The sequence below is a fragment of the Dermacentor andersoni genome, chromosome 7 (assembly GCF_023375885.2).
Source record: "Dermacentor andersoni chromosome 7, qqDerAnde1_hic_scaffold, whole genome shotgun sequence".
NCBI lineage: Eukaryota > Metazoa > Arthropoda > Arachnida > Ixodida > Ixodidae > Dermacentor > Dermacentor andersoni.
In genome coordinates, this window is record NC_092820.1 from 139,524,526 (window position 1) to 139,546,406 (window position 21,881).

The window sequence follows — 21,881 nt, forward strand, 5'->3', positions numbered from 1 at the left end:
CTGGTAGATAAAACTGGTAGTCTCATCTACATTGCGTTCCAAAATCAAATTCGAGCTTTGCGCCACGGTGACGTTCAGTAGGCGGAGCGTAGTGGGCACGCCCCACTGCGCCGCAGCCTTCGCAGTGCAAGGCATTGAAGGAGGCGTGGAAGCACCGTGGATGTCCTGTTTGATTGCCAATACCTCCACTTCTGCTGAACGCATTAGAGTACTCTTTCGTGGCAAAGTATTTCTCAAATAGCCTTATTTTACCTTCAGATGCAGTTGTCGACTTCGATAAATATAGTCACAGTGATGTTTCACTTCGTAAAAGCTGGTCCCGCCAAGTGCATGGGGCTATTGCCTTTTGAACGTAACAAAATGTATGAAAGCTTTGAATGTGTGTAAGTGTGGCGGATGTTTTCGAGGCTTACTTTTTATTTTCGACGTCTTATATCTGGTTCTCTATTTTTGATAAAATGTAAAGCGCCTATAGGAAAGATTGTGAGGCACTCCAAGGAAATGCATTTTTTATTATTTCAAGCAATTTGGGAATCTACTACTCACACTGTTAATTTTTCCCTTCTTCCTCTTCTGTATACTCTGGGCACGGCAAGCACTCGGCTTTTTCCCGACTTGTTCAGCTCGGGCCCGACGCTTCTCGACGACTCCGAAGTCGGTCGACTCACGCTCCAAACACCTCTGCATGCGTCACTGCTCCAGCCTTATCGATCGACGCCCGGTTTATTTATCACGAGACCAACCTGGTAAAGCCATATCGCACATTGAACGCATAGCAACTGCCGAGGAGGTCAACGGGAACAACTCAGCGCGCCTTCACCTACCCTCCTCCAAGGCGACGCCTGGCATCCTTTCTCCTTCCCCGCTTCGCTCAACGTCACGTGACATTTCTCTACGTGGCGTTGATTTGACACGCGCTCAAAGCGCTCCTGCGTACTTTGCTTGGTGCGCGATTCTTTTCTCCACCTCCGCGTGCCTTCCCACTCCGGCGCTCACTTCTCTCGTGACGACACACACAATCTCGCCGATTTCACAGAGGGGACATGCACGCTCACGTTTCAATATGGTTCAAGGTTCCTTTAGGCGTCTCGCAAGATTAATACGCCTGCGAGCATTTCAGAATTCGTAGAGCGAACCGCTTCGCCGTGAAGGAGTCACGACACGGTCGACCGACCATAATCACTTCATAATTGTTCGTGAGAGTGCATGGCCGAATATGGTCATACAAAGAAGTAAGTTTGGTCATAGCGCTGATTTTAACTCGAAATTTTAATTTGAAATCATTGTCTATAAGACCATCCCACGGTCTGCCAGCACCATATTCCGATTAACTGTGTGGCATCAGGAAATACTGAGCCACCGCTTTGTCGTATCTCCCGAAACTGTTCGAGGCTACGTCGGGGGCTGCCCTCCGAACGCTTTTGCACCGAGCAACGCAGCCAGGCCGTTGCCATTGAACTTTGCCCGCAATTCCTTCAAACGCACTGCGAAAAGTTGATGCTGACCAGCGAGACGAACAATTATAATGTAAACAACCCATGGCGGCCATCACGTATTTTCAGCTCCCGTAATCAGTTTCGGTCTTCCTAGTGCACAAGAAAGATGACGGCATCTTTCGCGAGTTTGCCTTAACCAAAAGGTCACCAGACAGAAATCTGGGCTTATTTCGCTGATTAATATTGCTTCTAAACTGTAATGGCGAAGACCCAGCTTTTGGTCGTCAGTAGATGGCCCATGTCACTAGGGCTTCACAGTGTGTCTTCGGTGCAAAGTCAGCGCCAGGGTCATCGCCAACAGCAGCACAAGCCACATGGGCATGCTCTTCATATGAGCTACGCCGGCATGAATGAGAACTTTGGTGCTACGAACAATTTATTTTTTGCCGCTAATCCAATTTGCAATGAGAAGGTGTCATTAGTAAGCGGCGTGCGGACATTGCAGCCGCATCTCCCTAACGCCCCCTACTTGCTTCGCATCGGGTTGGTCTGCTTCCCTTGGCAAGAACACTCCTTGGCCGGCTTGATAGTGAAGCATACAAATTGAACATCAAATGCATCAACTGCGCCGCCAAGCCGGCACGTGACCTCCGAAATGCATGGCAAGCCCGTTCGCACGAACGCTGACAAACGCGTACATGTGGCACCAAGCTCCTCTCTGGCGCTTCGAATAAATGGATGGATGGATGGATGGAAGGTATAAGGGTCCACTTTGGAACGGGGCGGTGGGGTGCGCCACCTAGCTCCTGATATTTTATTTATTTATTTCTTAGTATTACCCTCAGGGCCTCAGGCATTACAGAGGGGAGTATACAGAAAAAAAGGCACGATACAGGTTTTGTTCAGTTAATACAATCTTAGCTAAAAAGAGGAGGTAAAACCGGGAAGCAAGAAAAATTAAAGCAATTGAACGATAACAAATATAATTACATAATTGGTTAGTTACATTGCAATACACTTGTATTTAAAACATTATGGAACTGGGAATAGTGAGCAGTGGACGTGACTGATTCCGGAATGTGGTTCCTGTCCTCTGAGGTGCAGGGTACAAATGATTAATAACATGTTTGCGGTAAGCAAGACATTGCCACCTTTCGTGCATGATCGAAACGAGGGGTAATGTATGGTGGAGGAAGAATAAGGTCATTGTGCAGGGCGGGACTGTAGTATATTTTGTGGAAGAGACATAGACGAGAAAGCTTGCGGCGACAAGCGAGTGATGCAAGATGTAGAAACTCTTTCATTAAAGTGATACTGGCAGTACGACAATAGTTTATTAGGATAAAGCGGAGAGAGTTATTTTGGACAAGGTCGAGGGCAAAGGTTAATATGGCAGTGCTGGGTTCCCAGATGAAAGAGGCATACTCAAGTTTACTAGGGACTAAAGATTTGTAAAGGAGGAGTTTTAAAGAAACAGGAACAGATGAAAAGTTGCGCCGCAGGTAACCTGATGAGCGGTTTGCATTGCGAATTATTTTGCTAGTATAAAGAGACCAAAAAAGAGAGGAAGTTATGTAGACACCTAAGTACCAATAGGATGTTAGGGATTATGATAATGTTAGGGAAGTATGAAGTGGGGCAAGTTGTACGGGAAACGCGTAATACTTACATTTCGTTGTGTTCCATCAGCCAGACTTTACACCAGTTAGATATACAGTTTATATCGTTTTGAGGGACGTTTCATTTTGGTTAATAATTTCACGGGATACTACGCAATCATCAGCGAATAAGTGAATGGTAGAGGTGGCGCATTGCGGCAAGTCATTAATTTAAATGAGAAACAGGAGAGGGCCTAGCACTGAACCTTGGGGCACGCCAGAATGAACTGGCCTCAACGGGGAATAGTATGTTATTCACTAAGGCAGCGAGTTTAATTTTGGAGGATTAGGTAAAAGGAGGTATTTTCTACCTGCAAAACAAAGTAATGCTGTATTCGAACGGATCAGAAACCGTCATTATCGGCACAACTCTCTTTCGTAAGCGCACAATTCGATCCAAATGTGTTTTAAATGTGGAAGACCATGATTCGCGACAGTATGTGATATGACAACGAAAGATAGAAAAGTAAATGATTTTCAATGCTGAAATATCGAAGCATTCCCTCGCCTTTAAGAGCCCATAGCACACTGATGCTAGTTTCGAACATACGTTATCATGTGCGGCTTCTAGTTCAAACTACTGCCTAGTGTAACGACCAAATATTAAATTGTGTTGACCTGCTCCACAGTGCTATCATCAAGAGATATTTGCAGAGATGCACTGTTACCATGACTGTGCCTAGAATTAAAAAATAATAAAGTGAGTTTTTTTCTTTGTTTAGTGTAAGTTTATGTGTTCCAAACCATTATGAAACGTGGATTAGTTTTGTATAAGCAATGTGCAGTACTTCATGAAGTGATTGGCCTAGAAACACAAGTGGCGTATCCTCCGCGTATATGACAGTATTAGCTCATGTGAGAACTTAAGGAAAGTTGTTAACGTATAGAGAAAACGAAACGGGTCCGAGGACAGATCCGTTAGGCACCCCAGCTTTACAGAAGAATACGAAGCCGTAAAGTTATTAATTTTTAACAAATTGCTGTCGCTTGGTTATGCAACTAGAAAATAAGTTGAAAATACTGGCACTGAAACCATAGTATTCAAGTTTTCAATAGTATGGAATGAATACCTATGTATAAAGCCTTTTTGAGGTCTAAAAATATTACTAAGGCTAATTAATTATTACGGAATGAATCGTTTATACGTTGCGATAAATGTAGTACTGCTGATGACATGGAGCGACTGTTTCTGGAGTCATACTGAGATTCATTTGAAATGTTTTGGGAGCTCAGCTAATGTTTTAATTGAATAGAATATGAATATTATTATTATTCTTATTTAAAAATTAAATATAGAATAGTACTATACCGTAAATATGTCAGTGTGATTATTTTTCATTTTATTAAGACAAGGTTTCCGAAAACATTTCGCAAAAAAAAAACAGCAACTTGTACACAAATCAGCGCCTTACCTGTTGTACTGACGGTTGTCTCGGTACTGTTAGATGGCTGCGTGGAACATTCGGTGGTCGTTTCATTAGTGCTTGGCGTGCTCTTCTGCGCCATTTCTGTGAAAAAAAAATTCACACGTTATTAATCATTATAAAACCGCTATTCTGATTGTTCTAAGTATTATTCACCAGACTGATTGCTGAAAACATTTATCACAACAAACAACAGCCTAGAGACAAATCAACGCCATATTTTTTATGAGTGCTGTCGCAGTACTAGCCACAACCTGTCTGGTAGGCATTAGTGGAACGTTTGATTTGGGTTCGCATAGCTGTATTGCTCCATTTCAGTGAAGTTTAAAGTGCTTTGGAGATCATCATTGCCTAAAAAAGCCAACGTGAGTGCCATATTTTGGTTTAACGGTGAAAGGGATTGCTGACAACACTTGTGTCCAACACATACAAGCCCGTTTGTCGGCTTGTGTATGGCACAAAAGTAGAGAGGTGTGAAAATGAAGCCGAAGCAGGAGGAAGGGGAGGAGACAACTTAGGTAGGCAACATCTGTGGTAAAAGCTTTACCTATGCAGAATATTCGTGCCTGCAGTAGAAAACTAGCTCAAAAGCAGTCCAGAGGATTACGCGGGGATTTATTATTTACTAACACGGGATACGGGATTTCTATTGAAATGCGCAGAATATTAAAAATTTGTTTCATACTGAAGGCATCAGCAAATACTCACTCGGAGCTTACTCCCGTCGTTGAAAAGAAGAGTGTACACTCATTGCATCCTACTGGCGCAAACGTATCGGACAGACACTTGGAAGTCAACAAAGAAGCACAAGAGTTATGGACCGCTAAAGCAAGCAGTTGAAGGAAAAATGTTATGCTTAACATCAAGAAGCAGGAAAAGAGCGATTTGCATCTGTGAGCAATTGCGGATAGCCGATATCCTAGTTGACAACAAAAGAAAAGGGGTTTAGCTGGCTAGGACATAAAATACGTAGGGTAGATAACCGTCGGACCATTAGAGTTAGGAAATTTGTAATACGGAAATTGAAGCGCAGTCGAAGAGGGCAGAAAATTAGGTGGTGCGATGAAGTTAAGGAATTTTGTAGGCGCCAATTGGAACGTAGTGTTAGAAAGGTATAATTGGAGATCGCTGGGAGATGGCTTCGCAAGTGAATAATTTTATGTGCAATGCAGATAAAGATAGCTTATGATGATGATGCCCAGGATGTATATTATTCTGTTCATATCCTGCCATAGCTCAATCTGCCCCAGAGTTTATGATTTGGGGACATGGGGACATGTTCTCAGTTATATGTTGCCAAATCTGAAGCTGGCTTTGCGGAAATTTTCTAAATAATTGCTCATGTCATGTCTTTCGATGCGTGTCATTTCTTCTTTTTTCGGATTACTTTATATCTTACATTATTCAATATCTAACTGTATTCTTGGGGAGTGTTTCGTTTTATCTGTGATAAAAGCTTTGACTATTGAGAATATTCGTGTCTGTCGTAGAAAACCGACACATAAGCAGCCCACAGCATTACACGGGGATTTATAAACCGCGTAACTTCTTTGTCGAATGTCCTGTGAATTTTCAATGTCACCTCGTTTACTCTTGGTGGGAATAAAATAAATGATGTAATAGACACGCTGGTTGCGTGTCGTGTTTTCAAATAATTAAGGCCAAGGCAGAGGGTTACTTGTAGGCTTGAAACCTTAGCAAACCATTAAAGGCAATGTTTACTCCAGTCCGAACAAAACTCATGGTAACACAAAGTATCAAAATATTTTTGACGTTGAAACGGGGTGAGACTGGCAGTTATAGGTGACGTGCAGGAAATGTTTAACGCATAAGGAATAACATACTGTTGAAATATTTATAGGACTATATTACAGTTTTGTACTTGTTGCAAATGCGTCTTGAAAAAACTAGATGAGGAGCAACGTAAAACTTTTCAAGATAGAGGGCATTGTCACAAATGAACGTTGCTCAATGTTTAAAGAGCATAATTAGTATACCAACTACGCAGAAAATTATTAATTTAAGAGCTCCAGAACATTTCGCGTTTTTTCTTTCGTAAGCAGCGTGAAAGATGTGGATTCAGGTTTAGTTCAACCGAAGGCACTATTGGGCTCATATTTGGTTATTCAGCGCAGACTTCAGTTCATGGGGATTTACAAGAAGCTATGCAGAATAATGCATTTACCACTACTATACTGCCAGGAAGAAGAAGCGCCGAGCAGTGCAGACGTGGAAGCAGACGTGGAGAAGACAGCGCTTTGAGGCTAATACATGCCTTTGCTCTCTGCCACTTCACTTATGTGGCTGGATTATTCACATGGAAGCAGGAAGAACTTGACAAACTTACTGTGATGCTCAGGAAGCTCGTTAAAGTAGCCCTAGGGATACCCAGTAACGCTGCAACCAACAAACTTATGAGTCTAGAGGTGCACAACACAATGAAAGAAATAGCGGAGGCCCAACAGCAAGCGCAACACGAAAGATAGACAAAATCACGAGCTGGCAGGAACATATAACAGGCAATAGGTTCAGGACTGATTACATGAAGGAGCCCAATATAGCCTGAAGAAGAATTAAGGACTGACGTTAGGAACAAGATCAGAGCCAACATTCTCCCCAGAAACATGCATCCAGAATATAACATCGAAAGGCGAAAGGCAAGAGCTAAAGCACTCTTGCAGGCAATAGAGCAGCAGAACCAGCTGGCAGCTATAGTTGATGCTGCCTGGGTGAAAGGTAAAGAAGCATATATGGCCATTGTCTGAAATTATCAAGGGAAGGTGCAAGATTCTATCACTTTTTTCTATCTTTATTCTATCTCATGATGGCGGAACAAGTGGCAATTGCTCTAGCCATCAGGAGTAATAAGTGGGCCTGCATTTACAGTGATTAGAAATCCGCTATAGAGTGTTTTTATAAGGCTACGTAGCTGGAGTTGCAGCTAAACGTTTTGAAAACATGGGGATTATGAGAAGTGAAATCCGATGGCTTCCTGCGCTTATGGGGAAAGTGGACGAGACTCGGGTAAACCTCAATGAGGTTGCTCATGACTTGGCACGAGGACTTGCTAACCGTGACAGTCACAACCGAGCCGTTCACCATCTAGCCAGGGAATCTACAGATCATTTAATAACATACAATGACATTACCAAACACTACTATTTGGGACGCAGGCGATTCCCATTGCCACATTCAAAACTGAACAGGGCTCAGGCAGTCTCGCTGCGCTTATTGCAAATAAGTACATGTCCCACACCGTACACCATTAATAAAATATATCCAGGGAGGGAGATTAAGATGGACTGCAACGATTGTAATGGCATCATTGGAATCAGACATATGCTGGTGGGGGTGTCCCGCGACTCTCCCCAACCTCGTTGAAGAATGGACACAGTGGGAGAAAACGATTCAAAGCCCATTGTTTCAGGACCAACTAAGGCCCGTCCAGAGGGCCCATGATGTCGGTGACAGGCTTTGCCTGACAGTGCCAACGTGGGAGCGGCCCGCCTTGGCTTAAGAAGTCGAGCCTCCGGAACTCACTACAATAAAAGTTTTCACACACACCCACACCACTATACTGCAAATATACGCGCTTTGTGAGCTATGCGCTATATGCGCTTTGTGCCAGCTCTTCCACAGCGTTGCAGGCCACTGCGCGCTTCCTACTCGTCACCGAATGATTTATCTTTACGACAGTCGGCCAAGGGCGATGACACGCGCGCTATTTCACCCCCAAACCTCTCAAGCAAGCTTTTTAGTTCCAGATAAACATTTTTGAGCACAATTTAACTTCATTCTTCATGTACCTGGCATGGCTAAACCCAGCATCCGATAAAACGCTCTACCGTTTTCTGACAGCCTCTTGCCGAACCAATATTTCAGAATCTGAACTTCAGTTTCAACCGAAATCTGCCAGTACACAATTTGAAAATTTGATAGCATATCCAATGATGTTGCCAATACAAGAACAAAAGTAAGTTTCTTTTTGACTAGTGCTATCTGGTACGCCCTAAATTAGAAGTTAGCTCTTCTCTACGCACCTTATTTATATTGACGTAGCAATTTTATACCTTACTGTTAGCTTGCTCCTACTACGTGCATGTTTATACTTTCTTTTTTTTTTGCTTTGTACGCGTTAGCGACAACCATTTTCGGCTGCTTGAAAGCATACGTTTACCACTGAAAAGTACGGTGTTGGATTTAACCAAGAGCAGCGCATGTTGTTCATGAATAACACTATGCCAAGAATTCTGCACTTGCTTTGCTCCAAAACCAGATTAAAAGGTGTGCGCTTCGATAATTTGCGCTGCTAACTTAGGCTCTGTTGGCTAAGGATTTCCTTTAGCGGTATCAGATTTAAATCTGCTCGGCAATCAATCGCAAATATTTCACTGGCGATATAAAGTTTCTTACCGTTCATGCCATACTGGTCTGTACATGTTAAGAGGAAAGGTAAACTCATGGACAGAAGAAGTTGAAGCTTCATTGCAGATTCGTAATATACAAACCACGGCAGTGACTCTCAGAAGAAATGGTGTTGCTTTTGATTCACAGATGCATTTAGAGGCACGATATAGGACTTGTTTTCTTTGCATTTTAAAGTATTTCATGATGATACTTCGACATTTCCAGGAAATGGTGTGATTCCAAAGAGAAGTTTAGAAATGCATACGTCAAAGCCTTGCCATACGATTAAGTTCTGTCAAGTTAGAGTTATCGCACTTTCTATTTCACAGCTAGGAATATAACGCAGGTTTTTGACGTAGGAAGTTCATTAGAGTTCAAACGCTGACTAAATTATTGACGTATGCTGTACACATTAACATAAAACTAATATAACATGAGAAAACGCCTACACACGTGTGCACAGTGATGTTGCTGGGTGATTTGCGTGTCTATAAGTGAAATAGAAATTAATATTCAAGTTATCAGTTCACTTCTAATACAGTTGTGTAAACGCCATGAGTACGTGGCTTAGAGCGTCTAAGGAAAACGCATATATTCAGGTGGCTGCATAAATACATGCTCCTCATAACGCCTAAATTGCCACCTCAAAACTTTAAGAAAGTGTGATATGCTTCACCCAATCCTCGCTGAACATCCAGATCATCTATTATTCCTACAAATATCTAGTGCGACCAGTTCTCCTATTTGCTGGCCAATTTTTTTCTGGGGCGCATGTAGCTGTATTACTTGATATCTGTACAAAATCATTGATTAGGGTGCCCCGTTTATATTCTGCAATAACATAAGGGACTATGTGTCATAGATATGTTCGAATATAACAGTTGGCATTTAAGCAGTGCTGCATACTGAAGCTAGCCTCTTGCCTCTGTCCCCTTTAGAGGTGCTCATACGGGAGAGCGGGAAGCTCCTCTATGGACTCTGGCGCGGAAGTGAACAAATTCTGCGACGATTACGACACTCCGTATTGCGAAATTTTAGCTCAGCCTAAACATGATTTCATTTCGCTATATATTGGCTGGCGCGGACAATCTTTCTCGGGCGGCCCATTACAAACGGAGCGAAGAGTGCCGCGAGTGCCTCGCTAATCGCGAGATCGCAAGAGGTATCGCATGGGTGACGTAGGGAAGCAATGCACGGCAACCACCGATGACAGACCTCCGCTCATGTAGTGCTATGTTTCTACATTTGATATCGGTCGACGGGCTCGCCGCATGGCATCGGTGAAGAGACAACAGCGCGGTACTCGGACGCTATCTCGTACTGGTCATCATGGCAGAGACGATCTTGCGCGGCAGTGAGATTTCCTTCTAATGGCTTCTCCGTACTCTCTTCCTACGTTTTCCTCGTGATGGTTCCTCTTGCAACTCCCCCCACCCTCCGCATTCCTCCTTGCGCTCTCTTCGCTATCGCCTTCTTTCTTGCCCCGCTGCACTACGCGTTCGCTCTTTCACCCTTCGCTGCGCTCGTTCGCTCCGTGACGCCGGCGGAGGCCGAGTGACACCGAGACACGCCGACGCTCAAGGCAGGGACGGGCGCCAAGAACTGCACTCTCAAGGCATGCACAGCATCGTCTGCAATGCTTTTACCCGGAAGTTTACTCGCAATTAGCACAGCCCAGAGATCGCTATAGCGAAACCACTTGCAGTTTCGCTGAAAGTTCAATCAACTATCACAAAAAAAGAACTGTTAAAAATTTCTCCACGGAGATGTCACATATCATCTTATATTAAAGAGCACAAGTATGGGAATTATATAGAATTGAGTAGATATGGTCATTTCGTGCTATTTATGTGGATAGATGTGTATTCAGCACGATTAATATAGGACGATATATAGTGATTTCTCTCCAGTTTATTAGACTACATCTGACTTTCCCCTTTAGGTCATGTATGAACATGTCTGTCCATTTTTTCATGTAGCCTTACTTGAATTAGTTCATATCAGCCTAATAGAAACTTCACTATGGGCCCTCCACATGTTATTTAGAACTGGACATGGGCCCCTCCAATATCTTATCTGTGGAATTCATTATATGTCCACTTCTCAGCCAGTGCAACGTATATAACAAGCACATGTCAGTTAAGTAAATATATTTATTGAATCTTTGTTGCTACTTTTTCTCTGGAACGATGTCAAAATTGTGTGAAATTGTGTGAAATTGTGAAACACTGCGCCGTAGTTGCTCCTATACGCCTGGTTAACCCAGCCGGTGCACGCTAGCAGTAGCCCGCATGCATAAATAGGTGAGTAACTCTCACGATCATATTTTTCTGCGAAATTATTTTTGCGCCTGCTGCAAGCGAGGCAACGGAGAAACTCATCAGCCGAAATGCGCCGCCTAAACGTATCTAAAGGGCGCGTATATATGAAAGTATATTTCACTTAGCGGCGTGACAGCTGCTCAAATTGACAGCTGCTCATGGCATGCGTGCAAAGTAAGTCATGAAACAGACGCCTATTTCTTGGTATGTAACAAAATTGGCATGGTATGGCAAGAGTGCATAACCAACGTAAGTGATAGGTCTTGACATTATTGTCATGGCATGCGTGCCATGGGAGTCGTCGAACAGTCACGTGCGACTTGGTACTCTCTTGGTCATTTCGGTAACTTGGCCGGCTCCCCGCACATTGCTTCGCATAACATTGATTCCCGCGAGGCGTGGAATTGCTTCTTTTTTTTCAGTGTTTGATACAGCCAAGAACCCGTCAGTTTCCATTCATAACAAAATTCGTTTTGTCTTATATGTTCCCCGAGTCCAGGGAAACACGGGGAAGGCGGCGTTTCAATGACTGTGTTTCACCCGCCGTGTGACACGCCAGCTAATACACGGCCGTGTCACCGGCCTTGTGCATAGCACTTCTTCATTCTCAATTCTACACCCTCGCTGCTAATACACCTTCGCACGTTGCCGCACGCAACCGCCTGAATCCCTCTCTTCTTTGCAAGACTCCTACCTACATATACTGAGCCGAGGATAGCATATGTCACCTTGAAAAAGATAAGTTCATTTGCCTAAATGTTGGCTCCTGCTTCTACCTTGTTCTCGTTTTGCTCATGTTCCCAGAATGTGTTACAAGTATTTTTGAAGCTTATTTAGCAGTAATTTACCAACAGCGAAACCAACAAAATGTGTACCTGCATACCTCATCTCGTGTTTAAATCGAGTGATAAATATTTGCAAGTTAGCGCACTTCGTTGTCATGTTGTAGATGTAAAACAATTAATTTTTCTTTGGCGTTGTGCTTTTCCGGCAAATGTCAGCAAATATAATTATGACACAACACCATATTTATGTATAAAATAGGTGCCCTGAAATAGTGAAGTCGAATCTTACTTCAAATATTCTGGCTGCTACGCTGACACAGCAAAACATCAATGAGAGTACTGTATATTATGGCTTTATTCTTACCCTCTGATTTTTTAGATTTAAACCCAAGAGAAGAAATGAAGAAGTTTCTGTGTTCTGGTCATAACATGTTATGCGTTTCCTACGCAGTCATTAGGGACAAGTCATGTAAATATCACTTGTAAGCATTTACTTTTGCGAATAATTTCAGTACTACGTGTATGTGCGCGCTTGTGTTCAGCAGAGCTTAGACAAGGAAAGCCATCTTCTAGGTGACTCAGTATATATGAGGGGTAAGTGAACAAGACAGAGACTGCAATGCCATCCCTCTGAATTATTTATGAATCATACCTCAGTTGCTTCGGGAACTATGGAGAAGCTTTTGCTCACACTCACAGTTTTGCATTCCAAGAACAATTTCTCGGTGCTAACACATAAAAGCCATAGTGGAGATCGTACAATTACCCAAGTTCATTGTACCAGCACTATATTGCAAACGCTGGATCACTACTATGACATCACTAACAAAATCTATTGTAGAAAACGGCAGGAACAGTTTGATTTCGGGCAGTTGGTTTATCTTCAGTAAAACAACAAGCAGCACGAAGAACACGAATACAGTAAACTAAAACAATATAGGACGAGCGCCCGTCTTTGTTCTTGTTCTTTTTTCCAAGTGAAATGGCGCAATCCTCTCCGGGGCATCGGCCATGAATTGGGCCGTGAAGAAAGCGTTCGCATTTTTTTTTTGAATAAATGCGGGTTAAATGAAATAAGTACCTTTCAAAAGGGATTTAAGTTGTCTACTGTTGCAGGTATGAATAATCTATTATCTAGATGTTTTAGACTTTTGCCAGCAATATAAGTATTTAGAAGAATTTTAACATGCTATTGGTTTTGTCTCACGCAGAAAAAACCAGAGGGCTTCTTAAACGTTCCTATGGCAATCGGCAACGTCGAGAAATTAGGAGATGGTGGCCATGCGACAGCCCTTCCAAAGACGTGTGGCCCATGGGTAAAGTACGCATTTAACTCGGCAAAGGCAGCTCGTATTGGTGCCGGAAGAAGCTCGCGGGTTGAACGTAGAGCTTCGTTATCTTTCTCTTCTATCACCTCCGGAAAGTTTGGAGGCAAGAACAGGACAGCAAGGACAGGTGCGAGCAATCTCCGCGTGGTCGAGTTCTCTTATGTTGGAGGGGAAGGGCCTGATGTCAGGAGTGGCGGCGATGTTCGATAGGGCTTGTCTCACAAAGGTGACGGCCCCGTGGGAAATGGCTTCCTTCGGAGCTCGCCAAAGATTTGACAAATCTCGATGACCTCAACAAAAATGCCAGGATTCTTCGATGATGTGACGCACCTTGTACGCCTCCGTCAACTTATGGTTGACTCGTCTATATACGTCGACGATGTTCTATATGTAGCTCGTGAGCGTCTCACGATTTTCCTGTGATCGGCTTCGTAGGCGTTGTTTGGCACGAAGCTTGCGCACGTCACGTCAGCCAAAGCCTTTTGTGGAGATTGGCTTGAAGCCCGTCCGCGTGCGAAGAACCTTTCAGTGTTGTTTAAACCATAGATTGGCGCCACCCGGTAAACAAACGGTGAAGTTGTTGCGCTTCGTGGCTTCATAGCATTTGTTGTGGGTACTAGCTCTTTGATATGGTGACAAACATTCTTGGGCGTCGTTCTTACCCGTGCTGCTGAGAATGGCAGACCCGTGCTAACCGCGTACAAGAGCACAAACAAGGGCTGGCGAAGCTGTCGGTGTAGTCTGGCTGGTGTCGTCAGCTACGACATATGGTAGGGCTTTACTGCGGAATTACAGGCTGAACGAAAACCGCCGCAACCCGCACCAAATGAAAAAGAAACCGCAACAGTAGAAACTACAGCAACGTTTCGCAAAACTTGTTGGGGGACAGTAGCGCAAATTCCTCTGTCAGCGGAGGGACGGCGATGTGAATACAGCTCACAGCCTTCGTTGTCACTACAGTTTATTTATTATTACCTATTATTTACATAGGCTCGTAGTTAAAATATGTTGATGTGCTCTAATCGATCGCGGACAATGCTAAGGTGCTTGATTGAGCGGAACTCACACATGAATTTTTTAGCACATTTAGCAAGACATAGCTCAAACACACTGTACATTCAGTGTCAGTCATATTCTTTGACCGAGTCCTCGAACGCTCCACAATATCAGAGCTTACTACTTTTGCAGTTTCTGTTAAAGACTAACACACGTTCCTGTACATTGCAATGGCACCAGTGATGCTGACCGCCAGAGTCATACGGCCACTTCGGGGCTGCTATCCAAGGGGCCGGCATGGATATACGTAGTCAAGCGTTTCTTGCGGTCCAGGCAAAGGCCGCTGAGCCTAAATATGGGTACTGGTGACATGCACTGCTGGCTACACGCAGTTCACTGAACTGTGGTACACGTTAATGGTACACATTTCAAGACATCTATTCTTTATGCATTTTGCTTCTCCTTACCGAATTTCGGCAACTTTGTCTAAACATAAGACCCTAAATGGAAATGCCCTTGCAGCGGTGACTAGATTTTACCTTCTTTTTCTTGAATGCAACCAAATTATTTAAAATCGGACATGAGCCTATCTCCGAAAAAATATTTCTGCTTTTCACAGGTGTTTTACTGGCCGTATGGGAGTTCGCTCCAACCTAAAGCTTCATGTTAAGACTACCTATTGTTAGACTGAACACATGGCGGCGATCGTGAACGCCATTTGTTTTGATAAATGTCATTTGCAACGCAAAGAAGTTACTCACTTGACTTCTCCTGACGTAAAGCGAACCTTCTTAAAAGGTAAAGGGTGCCCATGCATGCGCTTCTTCAAAAAATATATTCCGCACTCTATGAGTGCACCAATTATGCAAAGAATGTGCTTCGCCATGTCGAAAGCCGCTGTCATTAATATACTAGTATGGGGTAGACGATAACTATCGGTGATTTGTCTCTTCATATGCACTCTCTCTGATATCGCAAATGTTAGAGTTTTTACTTTTTCATTTTAGTAGTAGTGTGAAAATTGCTACATATTCCCTGCCTTGCATCGATGCTGTTTCTACAAGTCAAATATACTTAGTACGAATGAAGGCCCGCGGAATTCCACACTAAGGTTTCAGTTTCAATTTTTTGGAAGTTTAGTTCGCAATAGTTTAGTTCAATATCAAGTAACTTACGTTTATCGGATGTATGATAGAGAAATGTGTGCAATATAAGCAACCCTTATATATAGCTTTCATTCATTACGAGAAAGCTTTTGATTCAGTCGCAACCTCAGCAATCATGCAGGTATTATGGAATCAGGGTGTAGACGAGCCGTATGTGAACATACTGAAATACATCTATAGCGGCTCCACAGTCACCGTAGTGCTCCATAAAGAAAGCAACAAAATCACAATAAAGAAAAGCGTCAGGCAGAGAGATACGATCTCTCCAATGCCATCTATGCACAGCGAGGTGACAGGAGGTATTCAGAGACTTGGATTAGGAAAAATTGGGGATAAGAGTTAATGGAGAATACCTTAGTAACTTGCGATTGGCTCATGATATTGCCTTGCTAAGTAACTCAGGGGACCAATCGCAATGCATGCTCACTCACCTGGAGAGGCGAAGCATAAGGGCGGGTCTATAAATTAATCTGCAGAAAACTAAAGTAATGTTTAACAGTCTCGGAAGAGAACAGCAGTTTACGATAGGTAGCGAGGCACTGGAAGTGGTAAGGGAATACATCTTAGGGCAGGTAGTGACCGCGGATCCGGATTTAACGAGGCTGAAATAATCATAAGAATAAGAATGGGCTGGGGTGCGTTTGGCAGGCATTCTCAGATCGGGAACAGCAGGTAGTCATTATCCCTCAAGAGAAAAGTGTGTAACAGCTGTGTCTTACCAGTACTCACTTACGGGGCAGAAACCTGGAGGCTTACTAAAAGGGTTCTACGTAAATTGAGGACGACGCAATGAGCTATGGAAAGAATGATGGGTGTAACGTTAAGGGATAAGAAAAGAGCAGATTGGGTGAGGGAACAAACGCGAGTTAATGACATCTTAGTGGAAATCAAGAAAAACAAATGGGCATAGAGGACGTGTAATCAGGAGGGAAGATAACCGATGGTCATTAAGGGTTAGGAACTGGATTCCAAGGGAAGGGAAGCGTAGCAGGGGGCGGCAGAAAATTAGGTGGGTGACTGAGATTAAGAAGTTTGCAAGGACAACATGGCCAGAAGTGCATGACCGGGATAGTTGGAGAAGTATGGAGAGGCCTTTGCCCTGCAGTGGGCGTAACCAGGCTGATGATGATGATGATGATGATGATGATGATGATCATATTGACTGTTTTAAGTATAGCTTCTTTCCAAAAGCCATCAGCGAATGGAATTATCTCTCCTTAGACGCCTCTTCATCCTCATCAACTGATTCATTGTTGAAACATATCGCTGACGTCCTGATCTGTAACTGCTAAGTGAACTTTTTTGCCTACATATCACTTGCTGCAGTTACTTGCCAATAATTTGCACGTATCTTATTTGGCTCTATTAATTTGTCCCTTCACCTGTTAGATTCAAATGCAGAAAGTATCTTTAATTATTGCTTTTCCGAATGCTAATTGTTATGCACTTCTTTTTGTTCCACTCTTGGAATAGCCTTGTGTAAGGGCTGACGTTATCCGTAAATAAATAATTAAATAAGTGTAAGGAAGTAAATGGAACATTTAGCAAAAAACACAGCCACCTAAACACAAATCAGAATCATATTTGCTGTGCTGAGTGTTGTTGTACTGTTCATAGTCTGGGTGAAAGCTTTCAGAGGAAAAAAAATTATTAATGCTTACTTTGTTGTTATTGCGCAATTTCGCAAAAGTAGGGTATTTCTTACACGTTAGTAATGGCTACAGGAAATCCAGTGTGTTGGTTTTCCGCTTTATATATCGCAAGGATCGCGCAAAGCGGTTATAGACAGAACCAGCAACATTCGACCCTTAAACTTGAAGCTATTCAGTTCCAATTTAATTACAAGCTCCGGACGCCCAATTCACGTCGCGTTTGACGCATTATCAGACGGTGACCTAAATCACTGTTTCAACAGTTTTTCTGGTTTATAGAACGTAACATCTCATTGCTTTAAAGCGAAGAGCATCGCCTGCCACAATGCGTTTTTCTTATCTAATTGGCTGGCCAAAGGCAATGAGCAAGCATAAGTGACGATGGTTTCGGTGGCCCGAGCTAGTTCAGGGAAATTGTATGACCGCGTTACGTTAGGGTTGAGTGCGTCTGCAATTGATTGGCTTCCCCTTGCCTGGACCATGCATTGCATAACATTCGCCTGTGCTTGTAGGCCTGACTTAGACCCTTCAATGAGCGGGCCCGAACTCCCGCCGAGGACCGTGGTTTCAAGTCCTTGTGCGGGCCGGCCCACGGCCTCATGCCCGAGTCCTCGCTGCGTCCGCGGAAAGACGCTTCGGACGGCCTGGCCTGTCTCGTGGGCCTGAGCCGAGCCCCGGATTTCGGGTCGGCCTGGACCCGTCCAAGCCGTTATCTGGTTCCATTCTATACTAAATGTTTTTTTTTACTGCAGCTACTAATATTCACTACAGCGTACTCTAGGTTACAAGAAAGCCAACCTGATCTTTTCACACTTGCCCCAGAATATGAATTCAAGGAGAAAACTTCGCTTTCTAGACATCTATATTAACACTGAACATCATACCTGTAGTGTTAAATGTACTCGTGACATTGGTCTCAGGTTGTGGAGCTGCAGTCCCGGTTAAGTTTGCTGGAGAAGTTGCCTTGATATTCAGCATTCCTGCAAATTCAAGGCATTTCGCAGGTTACTAACGGCTGCTAAGAAGCGGCAAAAAAAGTTTTGTGTCAATCACGAGAGAGATTTCTTAAAACACGCAGCGCTATAAACTGTAACCTGAACTTCAAACAACATCATACCAGTAGTGTCGACTGACTAAATCTTGTCCAACTGTCCGAACCGTGGCGCTCAAGCAATATCTATTTCTCCCAAATATGTAAAGAAATACGTATACAACCATTACTTGCACAGTACTTTCCCAAATTATTTTGAGCGGAAAAAAATTCAAATCTAGCGTCTTGGACAAATTTTTCGCAAGGAACGGTCAGGAAAGGAAACTTGTGAATATTTTAATTGAACAGTCCCTAACACGTAGTACCTTCTAAAATTTTATTTTACCCGATGTTCTCTGCACTGGGCCTAAAACAATGATCTGGCTTAGGCAGAAATGCTATTTCGGCCTATATTTCGACGTTGGTAACACACTAAGATGGTCCTTGGCAAAATACTCAAAAAAGCGGAATTGAGAAGCATTAAGCTTTCGTCCTGGAAATTATAAATCGATGTAAGTGGTGTTTTTTTCATTCAAAATATTTTTGAATATTGCACATGCGTGCACATGCCTAATGCCAGGTGTATGCCTAATGGCTCCATTTGTCCATTCCCACTTACCCGGTGGGAAGTACTTAGTCACCCACGTTCGCGCGAAAGAAGATACATACGGGCGAACATACCGAAAAGTACGTGAACTTTCCAAGTATTCTTGTTGAATTCTTGTCGATGACTGTCGACGCTAATGTGTTAGCATCTTTATCTGATAATATATAATTCATTGACGATGATGTCCTTTCAGTAATGCAGCCGCCTAACTGAAACTTATCGTTTCTAGATAAACTTTTTGAGCCATTTGGATCTGGTGAGATTATTTCCTTTGGTGGGCTGCTCATGTTATTTTGCCGCAGGCGCGTCCTTTCTAGAAGCGACAATGCAAGACACTGGCTTATATTGTATTGTTCTTTAGGTCTCTTCCATTGCTCATTTGTTAAAGTTCTAGGTAGCCTGCTGTAATCCTGGTCAAAGACCCTATATAATGTCAATAAGGGTGCTTACGACAATTGAAATCAAGCTTGAGGCAAAGCTGACTCCTTTTTCAACACGAAAGTTTCAATTGTTTAATGCCGGGGTCCGGCACCACCATTTTTCTGTAACTTATGTGACGTCGGCACGAACGTCTAATATACGCTCTGTCTTAGCAAAGATGGCGCCGCCATCTAGGAGCGGAGGAGCGAAGTACTGCATCATCAGACTAACGAGCGCCTGCAGCGAGGGCTTCCGTTATCTCAGCGCAGCGGAGACTGCAACGCGGTCTATCCAGGCGGAGTTGTTTTAGGCTGTCTGCCGTGTTGACTCTGCAGTTTGCGCACATGAATGTCGTTGTTCTTTTTTTTTGCGTCAGATTAGCCTGTGATGCCACGTCGCCTACAGAGTGTTTCAGCAGTCCTTAAACGCCATCTACTGCGTCGCTTGCGATGGCACCACCACCAGCACCAAAAAAATAAGTGCTGCGCCAAGTGGCGCACAAGGTAACGGTGTGGACAGGGGAATCGCTCTTTGGTCCGCCGAGGAATGTGCCCGCATAAAGCAGAATGCCTTCGCGCTTTGGCAGCGCACGCTGGCAAATCTACTGCTCGCAGCCCTCAATCTCAGCGCGTGGCAAGTCGACTGGCTGCCCAAGACACAACGGAGCCGGACCAAAATTATCCTCCCTCTGCTGAAGCTGCTCGACAGCAGGATGCCGCTCGCCAACAGGACCCCGCGCGCCAAACAAAACTGCCATATGTTCGACGACCTGCAAATGGGGCCGCTACCCTTGCGGCTGACCGTCACTTGACGAAGCAAACATGCAGCAGCTTCTGTGAAGACACGCGATTAACTATCCTGTTCTAGCGATTCTAGTGATCTAGCGATCAAACGCGTTCTTTTTTTTTTGCTTCACTACAAGAATGCACTGATTACAAATGTGTTCGGTACATGTCATGCTTAAGGTAAATATTATGGCCACTTTATAAAAGCGAATATACTGAGGATGACGCGAACGTTTTTCGTTTGCAAGGTTTGGAGAAAAACTTGCGATTCTTACCATGTGTAGCAATGAAAAAAATTAGAAAACTGAAGGCTCGCGTTTTCATGATCACAGTCTTCTTCTTAGTGAAACTGAATGTCAATCACACTGAGCAAATTTGTTTATGGCTGCAGCTTTTATAGCGACGTTTGTACAAAATGTCGACTTCTTAGTGCACTCCGCTGCTGCTTACGCTAGAGCGCTGATGACCTTTTCAAGAAATAATGGTGACGTACATAGTAAGTAGCGTATCTGCCAGTCTTGAGTGCTGACTCACTCGTCTTTGACGTCATTTCATGCTTTCAATTTACTTTTACATTGCTATGCTGTCGTGTACATAAGACAGTGTTCGCTATTTTATTCGAAGGTTGTATGTCCTTCTCGCCTTTTAAGATGTTGTAAAGGTATCTGCTGAGGCCGAAGGCGCGGGAGATGCTCAACACAGGGATTGATTTTTTTTAATATACTCGGATAAGTTAACAGCAATTTCCTCAGAAGAATTGGGACGATTGTACTTTTGTCCTACGTATGACACGTCGCTGGACGTGGAAAAAGTCTGAAGGAGAAAAAAAAAATTATAAGTGATCTTTGGCAGCACTTAAGCCACAAATAATAATACTTTTTATTTCTGGAAATATATAATGCATATATTCGCGAACACTAACTAATTTCAAGTTACCCTACTCCGAGGTATTCACTACACAACGGAAAATATTTCAGTAATTGTGGTTGAAAGAGAACAGGTTCAAAATAAGTACATCGCTAATCCTCGTTAAGTAAAAGCAAAAGCATCGCTAAGCAAAAGTATTGAACATGCCGAAATTTTGCGTTTCAAGTATGTAACTTACTTTGACGTGAGCGTTTAGTCGTGTACAACGATGGACTTCCTTAGAGGTGCATGGAACACTTTACTTGAAACTTTAGGAACATTCGAGTGATTCCGATTTTACGGGCGAATGTTCTCGTCTAATATTTCTGAACAATACCTAATATAATTAAAGCTATAATGACCGGTTTATTTTGCATTCCCCGTTCCCATTAAACTCATTCCGTACTCTCAGTAAACGGCGGCGGCCGTAGGATTAGCTTATCTGCTAGCAACGTATTTCGCTTTCTTGGTTACTAAGACAGGTTTCTACAACTCACTGAGATTCGTTGCAACTCATCGGCTACTTCTATAGTGTGGGCTTTAAAGAATGTTTCTTCAAATTTTAAATGTTGACTTTACACTCAGATGCACGTAATATTTCATTGTAAACGCATTTTCGTTAGCGAATTTCCATACACTAGCCTTGTATACAATATTCTGCTTCGCCGCCCCTGCGAACCTGTAGCACTTCGTTAAACAACGTGCGATACTCTTTCTCCTATGCTCGTGCGAATAATAATGTCAGCGTTACTCCGGCTCGATCATTGATTCTGCATCTCTGTCAAGTGATGCTGGTGAAACACAGTTGCCAAAGCGATCTTCTCGAATAACACTACCTCATGCATGCTGTCAGTACGCTTCCGTAGGAAGAAAATAATACTTAGTCATGCCCGGTGGCTGAAATCGTTGCTTCATGAAAAATTATTCACTACATGTGCGGCAATGTTTGGGCACTTTTAC

The 21,881-nt window shown here is 43.3% G+C and overlaps 1 protein-coding gene across 1 annotated transcript in view; it reads right to left on the minus strand.

The window, feature by feature from the left end:
* The window catches only part of LOC129385587 (uncharacterized), a 274,694-nt gene that overhangs the window by 38,897 nt on the left and 213,916 nt on the right, over nt 1–21,881 (minus strand). Inside the window, exons 2-3 of the mRNA XM_072289530.1 lie at nt 18,058–18,153; nt 4,507–4,602 (exon numbers count right to left, since the gene is read on the minus strand). Coding sequence (XP_072145631.1) covers nt 4,507–4,602; nt 18,058–18,153 — 192 coding nt within the window. The remainder of the gene's footprint in view (nt 1–4,506; nt 4,603–18,057; nt 18,154–21,881) is intronic.